Source organism: Dipodomys merriami, unplaced genomic scaffold (genome assembly GCF_024711535.1).
Source record: "Dipodomys merriami isolate MVZ:Mamm:240054 unplaced genomic scaffold, mDipMer1.0.p SCAF_10, whole genome shotgun sequence".
In the NCBI taxonomy this organism is placed as follows: Eukaryota; Metazoa; Chordata; class Mammalia; order Rodentia; family Heteromyidae; genus Dipodomys; species Dipodomys merriami.
Genome location: NW_027202271.1, coordinates 24,482,220 through 24,502,560, shown reverse-complemented (window position 1 = coordinate 24,502,560; position 20,341 = coordinate 24,482,220). Strand labels below are relative to the sequence as shown.

The following is a 20,341-nucleotide window of genomic DNA, read 5'->3' as shown; positions in this document are numbered from 1 at the left end:
AACCATAATGATCCCCAAACTTGGAAAGCTGACAATCCCCAAACTTGGGAAACAGAAACCTGAGTTCAAGGCTAGCTGAAAAATAAGAAGTAAGACAAATAACAATGACAAAACCAATCATCAGTTATGTTCAGCAAGCAGCGTTTTTAAGCCAAGGATAGAGTCTTCAGGAAATAAGTGCTGAAATGCTATGGAAGGATCCAATACAGTACAACTATAATGGAAACACAATGATTTCACATACTTAGGATTTTTATTTATTTATTTTTTATCTGCAGGATGAATAAGAGATACTTGCAGAAAGCAACAAAAGGAAAACTGCTAATAATAATCTTTATTGTCACCTTGTGGGGGAAAGTTGTATCCAGTGCAAACCATCATAAAGGTAAGCTTTTGTTCTTTCCTCCCCAGCTCTCTGTGGAACAGGATTCCCCTTCAATACAGACGGCTGCATTTTGTCTTCACTGTCCCATTAAATTTTATTAGGTATGAGTGTTTGCCCCCAGCAAGTCTCTTTAAGTTAAAACACAGGGACTCATCCTTAAGATGACTTTGATAGGGGAAACATGATATTCCCAGGATTACTGCCATTTCTGCAAAATATTGTGCAAAGAGCCTAAAAAAATTAATGGTTTTTCCTCCGTTCTAAGTTAGTGGCTACACATTGAAGTGACATGATAACGGTGTCTCAGAATGCTGTCATCCTCGTAACGAAAGCATTTTAAATTGTCCTTGATAATATAGGCACATGATATGTAAACACTTTTGTGGGCCACTTTTCCTTCCCAGTAAGATATAGAGCAGGCTGAATTCTGCTGTAGAGTAGAGCTACTATTTGCTCTGTATGTATGTGTTAAGCTTGACAGCTCAAAACGATGCCTTTTCTGTCCTCTTTCCTGGCTGTTAGACTCAATATAATGAATAGCTGCCTTTTCCAAATGAGTTAAGATAGGGCTATTTCTGAACTGTACCTACCATAATCAACTATTCATAACCTGAGAAGTCAATTTAGATTTTCCTGTGAAATATGGTTTTACCACTCATTTCTCAGTCTGTTATGAAGTCTAGGAATGTAATGTAGTTTCTTCTATTTCTTTTTTTTTATTGTAAAAATACTGTACAGAGGGGTCACAGTTACATGAGTAAGGTAATGAGTACATTTCCTATTGAGCATTGTTACTTTCTCTTTTGTTTTTCCCCTACCATCCCTTCCCACCCCACTTCCACAACTCCTCCTCTCACCCCCAAATTTGTAAAGTTCATTTTCAACATAGTTTCTTGTACATCTCATTGTTACAAAGGGTCAACCTGTATCCTTATTCCAGCATTTTGTTATTTCCTTTCTCCTCCCCAAATTATAAAAATATATATACAAGACGCAGGGCATTGGAATCAAATACAGTGAAAATAGGGGTTATACTGTGGGGGAAGTACATACAAAAGAAAAAAAATCACATAGTACATTATACATATGTTAAAAACAATAGCAAGAAAGAAAAAAACCAGTTGTGTCCCTATCTTGGGGTTCATTTCACTTAACCTCATCTTACATGGTCATATGTGCATAGCTTCTGACTTTTTTACTTGTCCTAGATTTATGCTAGTTACTGCAAATAAGGGAAACCATGGGACCTATGTTTCTTTGGGCCTGGCTTACTTCACTTGATATAATTTTTTCCAATCTTTCCATTTCCTAACAAATGGGGCAATGCCATTCTTCTTGATGGAGGCATAGAAAATTCCACTGTATATATGTATTCCACATTTTCTTGATCCATTCATCTACTGAGGGGCATCTGGGTTGGTTCCATATCTTAAGTATGGCAAATAATTCTGTGATTAACATAATTATGCTGGTAGCTTTAGTATAGCCTTGTTTGTGAACATTTGGGTAAAGGTCCAAAAGTGGGATTGCTGGGTCATAGGGGAGCTCTATGTGAAGGAGGAATGAAGACAGCTTTGAATTCTCTAACATTTAAATTAATTACACATGTGCATATAATTAGCATTACATGGAACATTAACACCAGGGAGAAGGAAGATGTGATTTTCAGGATTAAAACCTGTGAAACAAACCTTTCCCCTTTTGTTTAAAATAAAAGAGATATCCTGTGAAATAAGACTTTGTGAAGAGTTATTCACATATCATAATTCTTTTTTCGACCCATAATGTATAAGTACAAATCTTTTTCTAAGCTTTCGTACCAACTTTAGGATTTCTTTCATAACCTTGATCAGTGTAAAATTAAAAGGATATTCACTATGTCCCACACAGGCAACTAAAGTCAAAATGATATTAACTGCTCACATTCCAAAGAGCTGCCCACTGTTGAGGGCAGGCCCTGTTTGGGGCTAAACAAAGGATCCTATGTCATTCCTACTATCCCTGAGGGCTACCCAGTACCTGTTCCTAACCTAAAAAAGATTTGGGGTAGGAAATGTGAGTGAGTCAGCTTGGCACAGCAAATGTTCATGAAAAAGATGCTTTCTCATTTCAAAATCTTAATGATGGAGTGGTTTTCCCTATTTGCAATAACTAGTATATGTCTGAGACAAACAGAAAAGGTCAGATAAGTTGATGTTAGATGAAATGAACCTGAAGAGAAGTATTCAAATGTTTTTGCTTTCATGCAATTGTTTCTAACATATTTATAAGATGACTTCTTTGTTGCTTTGTATGTCCCTCCCCCTGCTTTCACTGTATTTGATGATGGTATAATTTGTGGAGGGGAAGGGCAAAAACAAATCGTTTAAATAGGGATACAGGTGGACCCATTGCAACAATGAGATGTACAAGATGTTATGTTGGAAAACAAACTTTACAACTTTGGGGGGGGGCCGCGGGGGGGGGGGAACGGAGGTGCGATGGGAAGGGATAGGAAGGGGAAACAAAGGAGGAGGCAACAATGCTTAATAAGAAATGTACTCATTATCTTGCCCATGTAATTGTAACCCCTCTGAACCCCTGTATGGAAGTACAGATTGCATGCCACTAGTAAAGCTGTTTCTAAGAATTTTAGGTTGTGTTCTGGTCTAACCTAACTCCCAAAGTAAGAAATTTTCTGTTTTTATTGTATTTATAAGGTACTATGTGATTTTTTTGGTTCCTTGGTATGTTCTTCCCCCATGGTATAGCCCCTGTTTTCACTGTATTTGATTCCAATGCCCAGCATCTTGTATATACATTTTTATAATTTGGTGAGGGGAAGGGAAATAACAAAATAACAAAATAAGGATACAGGTTGACCCATTGTAACAATGAGATGTACAATACACTATATTGAAAATGTACTTTACAACTTTGGGAACGGAGGGGGGGTAGGGAGAATTGGAGAGGTGGGGAGGGAAGGGATGTAGGGGAAAAACAAAGGAGGAGGTAACAATGCTCAATAGGAAATGTATTCATTACCTTACTCATGTAACTGTAACCCCTCTGTACAGTATTTTTACAATAAAAACATATAAGAAAATTTCTTACTACTTGACAACAAAATACTGTGTGAACATAGAAGTTACACATTGTGTTCAGAAAATTACATCAATTGCCAAATCCAATACAGTTTGAAAGAGAGAGAGGGAGAGAGAAAGAGAGGGAGAGGGAGGGAGAGAGAGAGAGAGAGAGAGAAAGAGAGAGAGAGAGAGAGAGAGAGAGAGAGAGAGAGAGAGAGAGAGAGAGAGAGAGAGAGAGAGAGAGAGAGAGAGAGAGAGAGAGAGAGTTAATTCTTGGTTGATTTACTGTTCCAATTGCAACTTGCCACAGATATTTTCAATGAAGATTTTATGAAAGATTTTCCTCTCCCTCCTACCTATCCTCCTTCTCCCCTCCCTTTCTCTCTTCATCCTTCCTCTCATACTTCTTTCTTCTCTTTCTTTACCAAATTGTCTTTGGGTGTTGAGCTAGCTTACATACAAAATAGTAAGGATGATGTCTATGTAAGTTGTAGAACATATTCATAAGATGGAAATTGAAAAACCATAAAAATTTGAGTTTTTAATGCTCTTAAAGTATACAAATGATTCTGTCGGTACTCTAAATTCATTCTTTCAGCTTTCTTTCTAGATAATCATTACTCTAAATGTTTCAGTTATAATTCATTCAATTTTCTCAATATATTCACTATATAAGTATGGAAATCCATTCCCAAATGATACTTTACCTACTTTTAGTTGTTACTGAATTTAAATCAGTAATATCATGCTGTAGTTTGAAAATGACCTATTTGGACCTATAATGTTTGTGAGATTTGATAGAGTTGCTATATAGAAAATAGTGACTATATGTCAATTCTAAATGAACATCAAACACCATGAGGTGTCTCAGTCATCATTTGACTCTGCCTCTAGAACATAACAATTGCCTTCATTACCACTTAACTCATTTTTAGTTCTTGCCTGCCCTTCAAGATTTGGGGTGAATCTGGAAGAATCTGAAGCTTTTATTTAGGATACTCTCATTATTTCCTCTTGGAAAGCATCTGCTATCTGGGAACAAGGATTCCTCTACCCACTGAATCTGTTGCTATCTTATAAGAATATTTTAGGTTGGTTGTTTCTCAAGGAAAAGCTGTTTGTTTACACAGTACTTTTTGAGTACCTCCAATCAGGGCTAAGAATATATTAGGTCATAAAACTGACACAAAGCTTCACTTTCATGTTCTTTTATGTGAGAAGTGAGAACAGAGATAATAAAAAGAAATCAAGTAGAATGTTTATGGTATCAATGCTGTGGAAAGATATAAAGGAAGAAAGAGTTATAGGAAGTGTTCAAGCGGGATGATCATTTTAAGTAAGGCCTTTGGGTGGAATCATGGGAATAATCAAAGGGAACCATGTTCTAGACAGAAGGCTTACCAGCATGCTTGGAGAGAGTGAGAAGTAACAAGGATGTTGTGCAGACAGCCACGTAGGCAAGGAAGAAAGTGATATGTAGGTCATTACAGGACAAGTAAATGTGTAAGATATAAGAGATGAATAACTAGCTCTGCCGAAATACCAACAAAATAATACCCTGCCTTTCAGAGCAACCTAATAGAGAATTGTGTCATTCCCTGTTCCTAACATGTTGTAAGAACACTCTAGTAATTCAGAGCATTTGGATCTGAAAAACCAGATCTCTAAAAATTAGAAATTGTTGTCTTCTTCTTAATAAAATTCTCTGTGCTTTGGGAACCCACACTCCCTCACACAGAGACAAATAAGTTTACTGTTCACACTGCCATGGAAAGATTGTGCCCTGGATTCTTACAATTATATTGAGCTGGGCATTTCGAGAGGATTAACTCAGAACATTGTGACAGCTAGTCAGAAAATATCAGCAGTATTTCCCCCTTGGAAGCAATTACATTAGGTACAGCCTCAGATATTGGGAGATCGGAGAGGAAGCATTTTAGTTTAGGACTCTAAGTTCCCAACAGAAGAAATACAGTCATTAATCTTAGAAGGCTAATATGTTTTCTTGTCCTTTCTTTCTCTCCCCACTGCATCAAAACCAAATCCAATGACAATGAGTCATCACAGATGAGTTGGCAGAAGATTCATATTTTGTGTAAAAGCAATACACATAGGTGACAAATTATCTCTCTCTCTCTCAAAAGTTTAATTAGCTAAAGTTGTATATAGTTATTCCCATTATACTATAAGGTTATTAATAACCTCAGTTAAATTTTTGGATCTAATGGATTTTTAAAAAGAAAAGCAAATTTAAAATAGGTATGTTTAGTCCAGTGCCTCTGTGAAATAATACCCACTAGAGATTAAGGTTAACTCTTCATTTGTGTTTGATTCATTTAATAGCTTATTCCTTCATTCATTTGGCTATCCAGGAGAACAAATGTGCATTGTGTATCTGTCATGTTTTGGGATTTAAGTAAATTCTAGTGATATAAAAATGAGCATAAAGAGTTCAGTGAACTTTCTCTTTCAATTTCATTGAAGAGTTGAAGGCGTATTGGTGTGAACTCTGCTTTGAAAGCCTTGTAGAATTCTGCTGTAAAGCCTCTGGTCCTGGGCTTTTCTTAGATGGGAGGTCCCTTATTGCTGTCTATTTCAATGCTTGATATTGGCCCACTTGGTTTAGTTTCGGCATGTCAATATTTGCTAGGTAACGGTCCATTTCTGTCAAGTTAACGAACATATTAGCATAAAGGTTTGAGAAGTATTTCTTTGTTGTTTCTGTGGTGATGTTTCCATTCTCATCTCTGACTTTAATTATTGGGTGTGTTCTCTTCTTTTTCTGATAAGATTTGCTAAGCCATCGTAACCTTCATCCCCAAACCAGGCAGGGACTCATCAAAGAAAGAGAACTATAGACCCATTTCTTTGATGAACATTGATGTGAATCTTCTCAACAAAATTTTGGCCATTTGACTTCAACAGTTCATCCAAAAAATCATACACCACGATCAAACAGGGTTCATTTCAGGGATACAAAGCTTGTTCAATATACACAAATCAATTAATATAATTCACCACATCAACAAGAGCAAGGATAAAAAACACATGGTTATCTCAATAGGTGCAGAAAAAGCATTTGACAAGATCCAACACCCCATTATGATGAGAAGGTTCTGGAAAAACTAGGAATCCATGGAACCTTCCTCAATACAATAAAGGCTGTATATGAGAAACCTACAGCCAGCATTATACTTAATGGTGAAAAACTAAAGCCATTTCCTCTTAACTCAGGAACAAGACAAGGATGTCCTCTCTCCACTTCTCTTCAATCTAGTATTAGAATACCTATCTCCAGCAATAAGACAAGATGCAAGCATAAAAGGAATCCATATAGGGAAAGATGAAGTAAAAATCTCCCTCTTTGCAGATAACATGATCTTGTATTTAAGGAATCCCACAGACTCCACTCCCAAATTACTCAAGCTGATTCAAAACTTTGGCAAAGTAGCAGGGTAAAAATTAACCCTCAAAAATCAATGGCTTTTCTATATGCCAACAATGAGAAACGTGTGGCTGAAATCAGGAAAGCAACTCCATTTGTAATAGCCCCACAAAAAATAAAATACCTAGGAATTAACTTAACAAAAGAAGTGAAGGACCTCTATGATGAAAACTTTAAAAACCTGAAAAAGGAAATCAAAACATAACTTAGAAAGTGGAAAAACCTCCCATGCTCCTGGATTGGACAGATCAACATTGTTAAAATGACAGTATTTCCCAAGGCTATCTACAAATTCAATGTGATACCTATCAATATTCCAATCTCATTCTTCAAAGAAATAGAAGAGGCAATCCAAAAATACCCCAAAATAGCAAAAACAATCCTTAACAGAAAGAACAGTGTTGGAGGAATATCAATACCAAATATTTCAAGCTCTACTACAAAGCCATAGTAATCAAAACAGCTTGGTACTGGCACAAGAACAGACCTCAGGACCAGTGGAATAGAATTGAAAACCCGGAAATGAACCTACAGACCTATAGCCATCTAATCTTTGATAAGGGAGCTAAAAAAATAGAATCAAAGAAAGACAGCCTCTTCAGTAAATGGTGCTGGCAAAATTGGTTAACTACTTGTAGAAAACTAAAGCTAGATTCTTATATATCACCCTGCACCTAAATCAACTCCAAATGGATCAAAAACCTCGCAGTCAAAGCAAACACCCTGAAAACATTACAGGATGGAATAGGAGAAACCCTAGGTCTCCTTGGTGCAGGCCGAAATTTTCTTAATAGAGACCTGGAAACACAACAAATCAAAGAAAGGTTGGACAAATGGGAGTGCATGAAATTGCAGAGCTTCTGCATGACAAAGGATATAGCTAGCAAGATCAATAGAAAGCCCACAGATTGGGAGAAGATCTTCACTAGCCATACAACGGACAAGGGTCTCATATCTAAAACATACCTGGAACTCAAAAAATTAAATCCCCCAACAACAAATCTTCAAAGAAACAACTGTCCAATAAATAAGTGGGCTAAAGACTTAAAGAGAAACTTCTCTGAAGAGGAAAAAAGGATGGCCAATAGACACATGAAGAAATGCTCAACCTCTCTGGCCATAAAAGAAATGTAAATCAAAACAACATTGAAATACCACCTCATCCCAGTTACAATGGCTGTAATCAAGAACTCTAATAAACAACAGATGCTGGAGGGGATGTGGACAGAAGGGAACCTTACTGCATTGTTGGTGGGAGTGTAAACTTGTTCAACCACTTTGGAAAGCAGTATGGAGGTTCCTCAGAAGACTCCACATAGAGCTCCCCTATGACTCAGCAATCCCACTTTTGGGCATTTACCCCAATGTTCACAAACAAGACCATACTAAAGCTACCAGCACAAATAATGCTACTGTAGCATTATTTACCATAGCTAAGATATGGAACCAACCCAGATGCCCCTCAGTAGATGAATGGATCAAGAAAATGTGGCATATATACACAATGGGATTCTATGTCTCCATCAGAAAGAATGACATTGCCCCATTTGTTCGGAAATGGAAAGACTTGGAAAAAATTATATTAAGTGAAGTAAGCCAGGCCCAAAGAAACATAGGTCCCATGGCTTCCCTTATCTGCAATAACTAGTATGTGTCTGAGACAAGCAGAAATGGTCAGATAAGTTGATGTTAGCCAAAATGAACTCCAAGATAAGGACTCAAATGGGTTTTTTTTCTTTCTTGTGATTGTTTCTAACATATTTATAAGATGATTTCTTTGTTGCTTTCTATGTCCCTCTCCCACTGTATATACCCTGTTTTCACTGTATTTGATGTCGGTTTAATTTGTGGAGGGGAAGGGAAAAAACAAATCATTTAAATAGGGATACAGGTGGACCCATTGCAACAATGAGATGTACAAATCGTTATGTTGATAAACGAAGTTTACAACTTGGGGGGGGTGGGGACAGGAAAGGGGGTGGGGGGTGCAGGGGGAGGGGGGAGATAGGAAGGGAAAGGAAGAGGAAACAAAGAGGAGGCAACAATGCTTGATAAGAAATGTACTCATTATCTTGCCCATGTAATTGTAACCCCTGTGTATGGTATTTTCACAATAAAAAAAGTAGAAAACAACTACAAAATAAAACTTAAACCAAATGAAACAACAACAACAGCAAAACCCATATGGAACAAATCTTTTCCTCAGACAGCAGTGAAAAAAAAAGCTATGCTTTAGCCCATTTTGCATTGAATTTATTTTTCTATTACTAGATAATTTGGTAAATCTAAGTTGAGTAGGAAATTTGTTGATTTGTTTGTTAGAACTTTTTGCCCAATTATTTTCTAAAATAAAGAACAGACATGAGCTGTGGCAAAAAAGAAACATACAAGGAACTTTATAACTTTGGGGGGCAGAATGTAGGGGGCAGGGAGGAGGGGGGCAGGGAGGGGTGAGATAGGAAGGGATGGGAAGAGGAAGCAAAGGAGGAGGCAAAATGCTTGATAAGAAATGTACTCATTACCTTGCCCATGGAATTGTAACCCCTCTGTACGGTATTTTCACAATAAAAAAAATGAGCATAATATACCTAATCGATGAGGGTGGAGCTCATAGAATATCTAGGAAGGAACAAAACAAAGCAAGTGTTGACATTGTATATTAGAGAATCTCAGCAATGTTTATTGCAAAGGTTACAAAGACAACATTTCAAGCTGATAAGAATATGCAAACTGTAAAGTGGGTGGAAAGGATTCAACAAAATCTTTTCTGGGTAAGAGAATTTGAGTTGAGATCTGTGTGAGTAGACAGAAGTGAATGGCCAGCTTGGGGGAAACTAGGCAGGAATAATAGTTTGTATAGGGTGCAAGGATAGGAAAGGAAGAGTCTCTGAAATGGAAAGACTGTCTTAGCCACGAAACAAAGAGAATGGTCATGCTCAGTTATTTAGTTTGGAGAGATGCTTGGCGAAGACCTGTGAGGGATATCTTCAGAGAGCTGGTTTCTTAGTTAAAATTGTTGGGTTCAATTTAGCTATGTTATTATGGTTTTTTATTTAAATATATGTTTTTTATTGTAAAAATACTGTTCAGAGGGGTTACAGTTACAGGAGTAAGGTCGTGAGTACATTTCCTATGGAGCATTGTTATCTCCTCTTTGTTTTTCACCTACCATCCCTTCCCTCCCCACCTCCACAACTCCTCCCCCCTGCCAAGCTGTAAAGTTTGTTTCAACTGAGTATCTTGTACATCTCATTGTTACAATGGATCAACCTGTATCCTTATTTCAGCATTTTGTTATTTCCCTTCCCATCTCCAAATTAGAAAAATGTATATACAAGATGCAGAGCATTGGAATCAAATACACTGAAAACAGGGGTTATACCATGGGGGAAGACCATACAATAGAAGCAAAAAAAAAATCACACAGTACATTGCAAATTCATTAAAAACAATAGCAAGAAAGAAAAATCCACTTGTGTCCCTATCTTGGGGTTCATTTCACTTAACGTCATCTTATATGGTCATATGTACATAGCTTTTGACCTTTTCTGCTTGTCCTGTCTAGACATATACTAGTTATTGCAAATAAGGGAAACCATGGGACCTATGTTTTTTGGGGCCTGGCTTGCTTCACTTAATATAATTTTTTCCAAGTCTTTCCATTTTGTAAGAAACGGGGCGATGTCATTCTTTCTGATGGAGGCAAAAATTCCATTGTATGTATATATATATATATATATATATATATACATATATACATATATATATATGTATATATATATATATATATATATATATATATACACCACATTTTCCTGATCCATTAATCTACTGAGGGGCATCTGGGTTGATTCCATATCTTAGCTATGGTAAATAATGCTTCAATAAAAAACACTCCACATAGAGCTCCCCTATGCCCCAGCAATCTCACATTGGGGCATTTACCCAAACTATCACAAACAAGGCTATATTAAAGGTACCAGCACAACTATGTTACTATGTTTTCTTGGGCTGGTTTACAGTTGATTATGATATATACTAATTTACGTACACTATAATTTAGAATTCATAGTGTTTTAAGAAAATTGTTGATGAAAACTATAGGATCAATGTCATGAGAGAAAAGAATACAGTCATTATATTAATCAACTCTATTGTGTACTCTTGGTAACACATTTTATTATGTATTTTATTGAATTTTCAAAGTAATACATGTTTGTTGGAGGGACTTTGGCAAGAATGAAATAGATCAAGGGAAATCAAATTAGCTATAATTCTTCCACCCAGACATTAACATCCAGGCATTCTTTTGTATGGTTTAGTTTATGAACAATATTAATGTATTTGGGGGCCTGATATTTGTTCACTTATTATTTATTCATACATTTATTGACACTGAGAGATAATGCTTCTCTGAGCTAGTGATTCTACTTTAAATGGTACAGCATTAATTTTTCTGGAGTTTGCTTTCATGCCTTAAGCTTTAAATTCTTTATTTGAAGGCTTTTTTTGTTACTATCTTTAAGTAGTTGTACAAAGGAGTTGCCATTTAACAAAGCAGTTTATTTTTTTTAACGATACGATTGCTCATGCTTCTATCATAATGCATAAAACCAATAGTAAACTCTAAAAGATAATTAATGCAAATAAGGGTACAGTTATTCACAAACAAGAATATTATCAGTCCCTTAATTCCCATAGACCTCTTGTTAATTATAACTCCTCTTCCTATAGGACTCCTGTCCTGACTTTCTATCCTCAAGCAATAGAATCTTGTTTTTTTCAGGTTTTCAATCTTTTAAAAAAGGCATTATTATATATACATTCAAAAGCCAGAGTTTGTATCTTACCCCAACACTTTCTTTTGAGGTTCACCTATTTTGTAATATAAAAACCCCTTGTATGAACATATTCAAATGGAGCTGAGAAAACAAAACTGAAAAGTTTTGGAATCCAGAATGAAATGAATAGGTATTCATCTTTCAATGCGAACCAAGTAAAGGCAAGTCACAGTAGTGTGGTTTAAAATAGGGAGTTGGTGATGAAAGTGTTGAATGTTGGCTCTCACTTGACATTTGGAACTTCTAAAAGCTATTGCTGCCCCTAGAGGTGGAAGAGAAAAAAGTAAAGTGATTGTTCACACTCTGAGCTCAAGACTGGGAATGTCATGATGCTCTCTCTAGGTTTAACTCTGTCATTGTTTTATGTTACTCCAGGGTCCTGAAAAGTTGAATGCTGCTACTCAACTAAGATTAATAAAACTCCAGGCACCTGTCCCTCCTTCCCTCCCTCCCTCTCTCTCTTTCCTCCCTCTCTCCCCTCTGTCTCCCCTCTGTTCCCTCCCCTCCCCTCCTCCTGCCTGCCTGCCTGCCTGCCTCCCTCCCTCCCTCCCTCCCTCCCTCCCTTCCTTCCTTCCTTCCTTCCTTCCTTCCTTCCTTCCTTCCTTCCTTCCTTCCTTCCTTCCTTCCTTCCTTCCTTCCTTCCTTCCTTCCTTCCTTCCTTCCTTCCTTCCTTCCTTTTTTTCTTTGGGTGTGTGTGTATGCCAGTCTTGGGGCTTTTGTGTTCAAGGCTAGTGCTCTACCACTTGAGCCCCAGATTCACTTCTGGCTTTTATGGTGGTTCATTGGAGGTAATAACAAAATGCTGAAATAAGTAAACAGTTTGACCCATTGTAACAATGAGATGTACAAGACACTATGTTGAAAATGAACTTTACAGCTTTACAGGGAGGGAAGCCCCATTTCTGAAGCCAGAAATGGGAGAAAATGACTTCATTTTTTCCTTCAGTATTCCTGTTTTGTAAGTTCCTTCCTTCATGAAGCATTTTTCCAAGCCAGAATCCAGAGTGCAATAGATTTACTGGGAGAAACATTTGGATTATGAGAAGAGAGGATGCAGGAAGAAAAGAAATGAGTTTTCAGACCACGGTGAACATCTGACTATTTCAAAGAGAAATAAGGGTGTTCAAGGAGGAAAACCCTTAAAGTTTAGCAAAATTTTGAAGCATTGATCAGGCAAACTGCTAATCCCGTAGCAAAGGTTGCCGTTAAGGTAATCAGGCTATAGTATTCTGTCATGCTCAATCATTGGCTGGTATCATCAGCCTAGAAAAGAGGAGGCCTGGTTGGATCCTATGATGTCTTCTTAGATGGTACAACTGGAGGATGTCAGGAAATCTCATGTCTTTAGCCCTGCCATACTTCCAAGGGTAAAATCTAACACAAATCACCTAGCATAGGAGTCTGGAAAATGTAGTATTAAGATTTGCAGTCCAGTGCATGTTGATCAATATATTAGATGAGAGGTCAACAGGTAGGCCCATATTTATATCATTTAGACTTTGGAGTACGAGTGAATGGAGGAAATTTTTCTAAAAGTGGTTTTCATTTTCCATTTTTTGATTATTTATCAATTCAGCGCTTTTATTATTGGTTTCTCTTGAGAGTTTTCTTAAAGCTGGGTCATATTTATTGTATATTTTAATGTTATAGACTTATTAAAATTTAATACCACTTAAAATAATATTTATGTATTTCAGAATATAAAATAACATGAACTGATATTGGAGAAAATTGAGAAATAAATAAAATATAAAGAAGAAACTTGGAGGGGGACAGATGAATAATGATTGGAGAGGGGGAGAAGGTAGTTATAACATTCAATACATATCCTACAAAATTACAAAAATTAAGGGAAGAGATAGGATTGAGAGGGATGAGCAAAAATGATGAAAGGCATAATGGTGATCAAAGACACATTGTAGTCATAAACTACTTTGTTAAATGCCAACATTTTAGTACTACTACATACAGATAATAAAATTTAAAAAGCAGAATCTTTAAAGCACCTTTAATTCCGGTACCCATTTACCACTATTGGCTCTCAACTATTGATCATGTAATAATGTTAAGTTGTGTGTATATAGATTTGAGTTTTCCTTTCTCACTGGTTGCGTGTCATCTTTCCTATGAACATATTTGCTTAGCCATCCTATTTTATTCCATACCCGAGTTGCTTTCAAATTTTTCTTTAGTAAAACTAATGCTGCAGGGAGCCCTCATGTGTACAGTTGTATTCCCTGTATTTGTTTATTTACTTGTTCTGCACTTGTAGTATTTGATTAATCAAATAATTAAAAATTGGAAAAGCCATGGTACTTTCTCAATGATATTCTTAATTATAAAATAATTTTGTGTGGATTTGGGAATATTTGGAAAGTGTAAAGGAAGCACTAATAAAAGTTACGCTAGACACAAAATATTCCATTATTAATATTTATGCATATTCAAATTCATGCATGTTGATATATTCTGTAAAGTTACAAACGTTCTGATTTGCATTTTCATCAGCAGGAACCTGTATTTATAAACTCTTGTCAACCTTGGGATTGATTGTTCTATTAACTATTTGCCATTTTCAGCCTGCTTTAAATTGAAACTTTCATTATAAAAGATGATGTATTTATAGTTAGGGGTTTAGTTAATTACCTTTCCATGTCTTTTTATCTGTTGCATTAATTAGGTGACATTGTTTTGCTTGTGGTTTTTTAGGAGTGTTTTATTGAAAAGTAACAATTGTTACCAGTAGTTTCAGTTTTACATGGTAACATTTCACAATTTAGTCCACCTATTAGCATACAAGTTAGGATCACAGTTCTAGAGGCCCACACAATCTTTTTAATACAGACTTTGCTGTGGATAATATTTTTTTTTTTTAGAAAATAGGATAGGGTCATAGAAATACTTTTAAGACTGTTTCTTTGCCCTTGAGTTTTTTTTTTTTAAAAAATTCCACTATCTGTTTAGATTTTGCCTCTTTTAATTTTTTTTTTTTTTTGTCATGGAGCTTGAACTCTGGGCCTGGGCACTGTCCCTCAGCTCTTCAGCTGAAGGCGAGCGCTCTACCACTTGAGCCACAGTGACACTTCCAGTTTTTTTGTTTTTTTTTCTGACGGTTAATTGGAGATAAGAGTCTCACGTACTTTGCTGCCCGGGCTGGCTTTGAACTGAGATCCTCAGATTTCAGCCTCCTGAGTAGCTAGGATCATAGGCGTAAGCCATCAGCGCCTGGTGCCTCTTTTAATTCTTAAGTAAAGCTTTCAAGGTTGAGTTGATTTTTTTCCTAAGAAAAATTCACTTCTCTTATATTTTGTTCTCTCTATTCATTTTAGGGGCACATTTTTTGTTCTTTGTATCTAGTAATCTCTTTCTCATTTGCACCTTCATCTTTGGAGGTGTTTTTTCATGTTAAGTTAATTCTCTTTTTATTAATTAGACATTTCAGTGGATTTTAACCTTTTATTTAATTCTTACAATTTCTTTCTTTTTTTTTTTTTTTGGGTCCGGTCGTGGGGCCTGAACTCTGGGCCTGGGCGCTGTCCCTCAGCTCTTCAGCTCAAGGCTAGCGCTCTACCACTTGAGTCACAGTGCCACTTCCAGCTTTTTTCTTTTTGCTTATGTAGTGCTGAGGAATCGAACCCAGGGCCTCATGCTTGCAAGGCAAGCGCTCTACCACTGAGCCACCTTCCCAGCCCCTAATTCTTACAATTTCTCTTTGGATAATTCTGAAGCATCCACAGAGCACAGGATAAAGAAATTTATACATATACATTATTTTTAGTTCTACAATTAGTTGTACACACAAGGCTTCATTTTGACATGCCTATTTATACACACAAAGTGTCTTTTGATCAGATACATCTTCTCCAGCTTTCTCTCTAATTGTCCATCCCACTTCTTAAATCGATCTCAACAGGCTTTGTGGTTTCACACACGCACACAAAGCATTTTCATGATATTCTGATCCTACAGCTCACTTGTACCCTATGTCCAGGTGTTGAAGCCAGTCTTTAGAATCATTCTTGTTATCTTTCTTGACATCTCTACGTATGTCCAATTGAATAATTAAAATAAATTTTCTCTCTGTGTGTGTGTGTGTGTGTGTGTGTGTGTGTGTGTGTGTGTGTGTGTGTGTGTCCCTGAGAATATTTTGCTCAAGATTAGCACTCTACCAGCTTGAGCCACAGCCCCACCTCTGGCTTTTCAGTGGTTCATCCGAAATAAGAATCTCATGGATTGGCCTGCTTAGGCTGCTTTTGAACCACAATCCTCAGATCTTAGCCTTTTGAGTTCCTAGCATTACAGGAGTGAGCCACTGGTGTCCAGCATAAACTTCATTTACTTTTTTTTTAAAGGGAGAAAAGAGATAGCTATATTTATTGCCTACTTGAATTTTGTGAGTGTGATACATGACATTTGCTCTTTTCTGAGTTCAAAAAATCATAGATAATTTACATATTTATATGATTAAGACCTATAAACAAAGAATTGTCTTATAACATTTAAGTGCTGGATAAAATTCTGCCTAATTAATGACAGATATTCAAGAAAGTATCTTATCTTTTGAATTTGCTCCTTACTTCAGAATAATAATCTTTGATAATTTTTTATTTTAAAAGCTTTTTAATTTTATTTTATTGTAATGATGCTGTGCAGAGGGGTTACAGTTACATGAGTAAGGTAATGAGAACATTTCTTGTTGAGCATTATTACTCCCTCCTTTGTTGATCTACAGCTATCCACTCCCTCTGCCCCCTTTCTTCATTCCTCCCCCTCCCCAAAGTTGTAAAGTTCATTTCCAATATAGTGTCTTGTGAGTATCATTGTTGTAATGGGTCATCCTGTGTCCTTGTTTCAGTGTTTTGCTATTCCTCTTCCCCTCCCCAAATTAGACAAAGGTATGTACAAGATTCAGGGTACCAAAATCAAGTAAAGTGGCAACAGGGAGAAGAACATATAAAAGGAATAAAAAAAATCACATAGTACATCAAAAGCAACAACAACAAAGAAAGACCTCTTATGTCCAGATCTTGGGGTTCATTTTGCTTAGCATCATTCTATATCATCATATGTAAACAGCTTTTGAGCTTTTTTTGCTCGTCATTTTCTTTTAATTTGTGATTATTTTTCTAATCTGACTATTGCTTTTCACCTCTGGCCTCTATCTTTTCTGAGATATTACAATTTTCTTGTCCATAATGTCCTGACTCGAATGCATTTAGCACATTGCTACTGAAGTAAACTTTTGAAAATAAATATTTGATAACTTTGCTTTCTTTACTTAGAGGCATTAAGATAATATTCAAAATTTGTGTGAGGCTGACAAAGCCCTGCATAATTTGCCTCATGTCCCATTTTTTACTTAACATAGTCCAGATCTGCTCACCCTCCTCTCTGTCAGTTCCTTGCAGACAGATGCTCTACTCCTTTATGCCTCCTTTTCCTCTGTGCTTTTCACATCCTATTGCTATTCGTCTAGCTAACCTAAGCTATCGCTCATATCTAGAATCTCCCCCACAAAGTGGGATTAGGAATGCCATGGAAAACATAAAGGATTTTTTATGTTATGTCCATGCTCAATTAACTTATTGAGAAATACTGGTTTCCACATGTATTATGGGCATTGTGCAGCTGGCAAGCATGCCATACCTTATTCAAATACATTTATTTAATATGTTATTATGTCTAGCCTTCATCACTTAGCAAGGATCAAAGAAAACCAAAGAGGACTTCAGTTATGTTGGTTAGAGTTGAATTAGTTAGTACTTGTTTATTTAGAGCAGCATTTCTCAACTTAAAAAAAGATTCTTATCTCTAAGACAGCATTCTTCTAAATGATCCTTACTTCACTGGGAATTTCAATACCACAGATATATCTGATTATGTGTTGCAGCTATACCTGTGATTTTCAGATTAAGAGAATAATAATTTAGTTCTCCTGTAAACCACTTTTCACTCTTTTGAAGCTGGTATGACCCCTATCAAAAATGAATGCCCTAAAGTTAGCCAGTTCTTGTTAGTATCATACCTGTTTCCTCATATACTACTTTTCTTTTCCTGTTATCAAGCATTATTTGTAAAAGTTCTAATATCACATTCCTTAAAAACTTGGAGGAGCTGGTATAAGCCAATAGATCAGCAATCTTTATTTTTAAGGAATTTATAACCTGTTGGTGTCTCCTGTCTGTTATCTTAGCTAGTCAAAAGGCTGAAATCTGAGGATTGAGGTTTGAAACCAGCCTTAGAAAAAAAGTCCATGAAATTCTCATCTCCAATTAATCAGCAAAAAAGCCAAACATGGTGCTGTGACTCAAGTAGTTTGGTACTAGCCTTGAGGAAAAAGTCAAGCAAGAGCATGAAGTCCTGAGTTCAGGCCCCAGTACTGGCACACACAAAAATTCATATTTCAATAATATTCCAAGAAAATATACATTAGCATATTTGCAGTTTTTTAAATCTATGTGATTTTATTTATTTATTTAAACAATTTTATTTTATTTTTTGTTCATGTGCTACCAAAGAATTGAACCCAGGGCCCCATGCATAATAGTGAAGCACTCTACCACTAAGCCATATTCTCAACTCTATGGTTTTTATCTTTTACAGATGTCATGTAAAAAATAGATGAGAGTGTATCCAAGTATTTATGTTGGCTCAGTCACACTTGGCTTTCAGTCTTGGGCCTGTGAATGCCTTTCTTACCAACTCACCCATCTATGATGTTTCAAAGTTATAAAATCCCAATTGTCAAGTTTCTGTACAATATGTTAGTACCACCAATATTTTCTACTTTATCATACTGACTTTCTTTTCTACAGCATTATTGTATTGAGTTCTGTATAGCAGGGAATCATCTGCTGCTTACTAATATAAGTCTAGTTGTGGTATTTGGATGTTATTAAAATTAATAAGGAGGACACAAGAATGGATGTTAAATTACCAAAGCAAACAGCTTCTAAGTTGATCCGTCATGATGAACATGTCTACTCCCTAAATAGTTTGTAAGTTCACAGTGAAAGACTGTGTTTGTAGGATAAATGGACTGAAAGACTCATTTGAAATAGTACTTAAGATATTTCTCTGGTCAGAATATTGAAAAGAAAGTTTGGAGACAGGAGGATTTGGGGTTTGTTATGATGGCACTTGGATTAAACATACTACATCTCATTTTGTTTCTTTATCTATATAAGCCAATAGGAAATAATAGATGCCCATTTTCTTAAAGTGGATTGATATAGGGATAAAAGTGACAATACATATGAAAATTCTTTGAAAGTAATATTGTGTACAGTATTACCTTATAGTTTTGTGACAATACTTTCATAAATATTGACAGCTTTTAAAGGTATTTCTTGGGAAATAAAACTAAAACATGAATCATATCAGGAACATTTTCCTACTCTTCAAAGTATGATAATAATATATATATGTATATATATAATAATAAGCAGCTCCAGAATTTGTTGCCCATCCATGAAAATCATCTGCCTTTGTGAGCATGTATCTATGGGAGCATTTTGTGGAAACTGAGCATCACTTGTCAGTAGGCAAAAAATTCAAGCTGTTTTATAATGTATTTTCAAGTTATAACTAGCTCAGAGAAAGGTTAATGCTGAGAAATCAATCAGTTGAGAATATTTTTCTGATTTGAAACCAACTGAAATAGAATTATAAAGAGAAATGAAAATCAACTACAGATAAAGCTGACTGTCACTAATAAAGGACTCAGGAAGAGAATATGTTGGCATGCCATTTTCATAAGTTATTGTGTCATTTGTATGGCAGTTATACCCCGTAGTTTTCTGACTCTATAAATGTCTTATCTCAAAAAAGATGTTAGTTGAGTAAAATCATCTTGTGTTCCCTAACAAAAGATACGCTTCTTCTACATTGTTAAAAAACTGCAGCATAAGAAGTGGCGCTGTGGCTCAAGTGGTGGAGCACTTGCCTTGAGGTGAAGAACTGAGGGATAGCGCCCAGGCCCAGAGTTTAAGCCCACGACTGACCCCCCCAACCTCCCCCCCCCAAAAAAAAACCTGCAACAAATATTCTTCTAAAATTCTTGTGCATCCTCTAGATTTTTAGGTCCAAGATACATGGAGCACTGTTAAAAATTTGTGTGCTTCTAAAATTTGTGTTGAATGAACTCTTGTAACAGTTCATGTTAATTGAAGAGAATTTATTTTTGTAGGTCAGTCTTGATGATATGTGACTAATTACATCCTGACGTATCTCCCTTATACATTTTACATGTAAGAGATTTCTCAAGGTAATTCACACATAGCATATATTAAAAATTAATTTTCAGAGGTAACATTAATTTCTTTTTCATTGTTCTTTCCAAAGATTTTTTCCCTCAGTAACTTATTCATTAATTTGTTAATTTCTTCAACACATTGAAGAAAATGTTGAATTTCTATTATGTACCAGATAACACTTAAGCACCAAGACACACTCAGAATGAGTAGATGATGTGTTCTCAACACATTTGCGTATCCACAGTATGGACACACTGAGTACTTAATAAAATTCTTACCTATTCACAGAAAGACAGGGATCTATATCTATATATCTAAAGATCCATATCTATGTACATGACATATATCTA

General features: G+C 36.0%; 1 protein-coding gene across 3 annotated transcripts in view; it reads left to right on the top strand.

Annotated features, from left to right (window-relative positions):
- Nucleotides 1–20,341, top strand: part of Tafa2 (TAFA chemokine like family member 2) — a 464,602-nt gene that overhangs the window by 297,409 nt on the left and 146,852 nt on the right. For all 3 annotated transcript variants that reach the window (XR_011365012.1, XM_069987768.1, XM_069987777.1), the window contains exon 2: nt 279–385. Coding sequence is in view for 2 of the 3 variants with exons in the window: in XM_069987768.1 (XP_069843869.1) it covers nt 280–385 (106 nt within the window). In the remaining variant the exon portion in view is untranslated. The remainder of the gene's footprint in view (nt 1–278; nt 386–20,341) is intronic.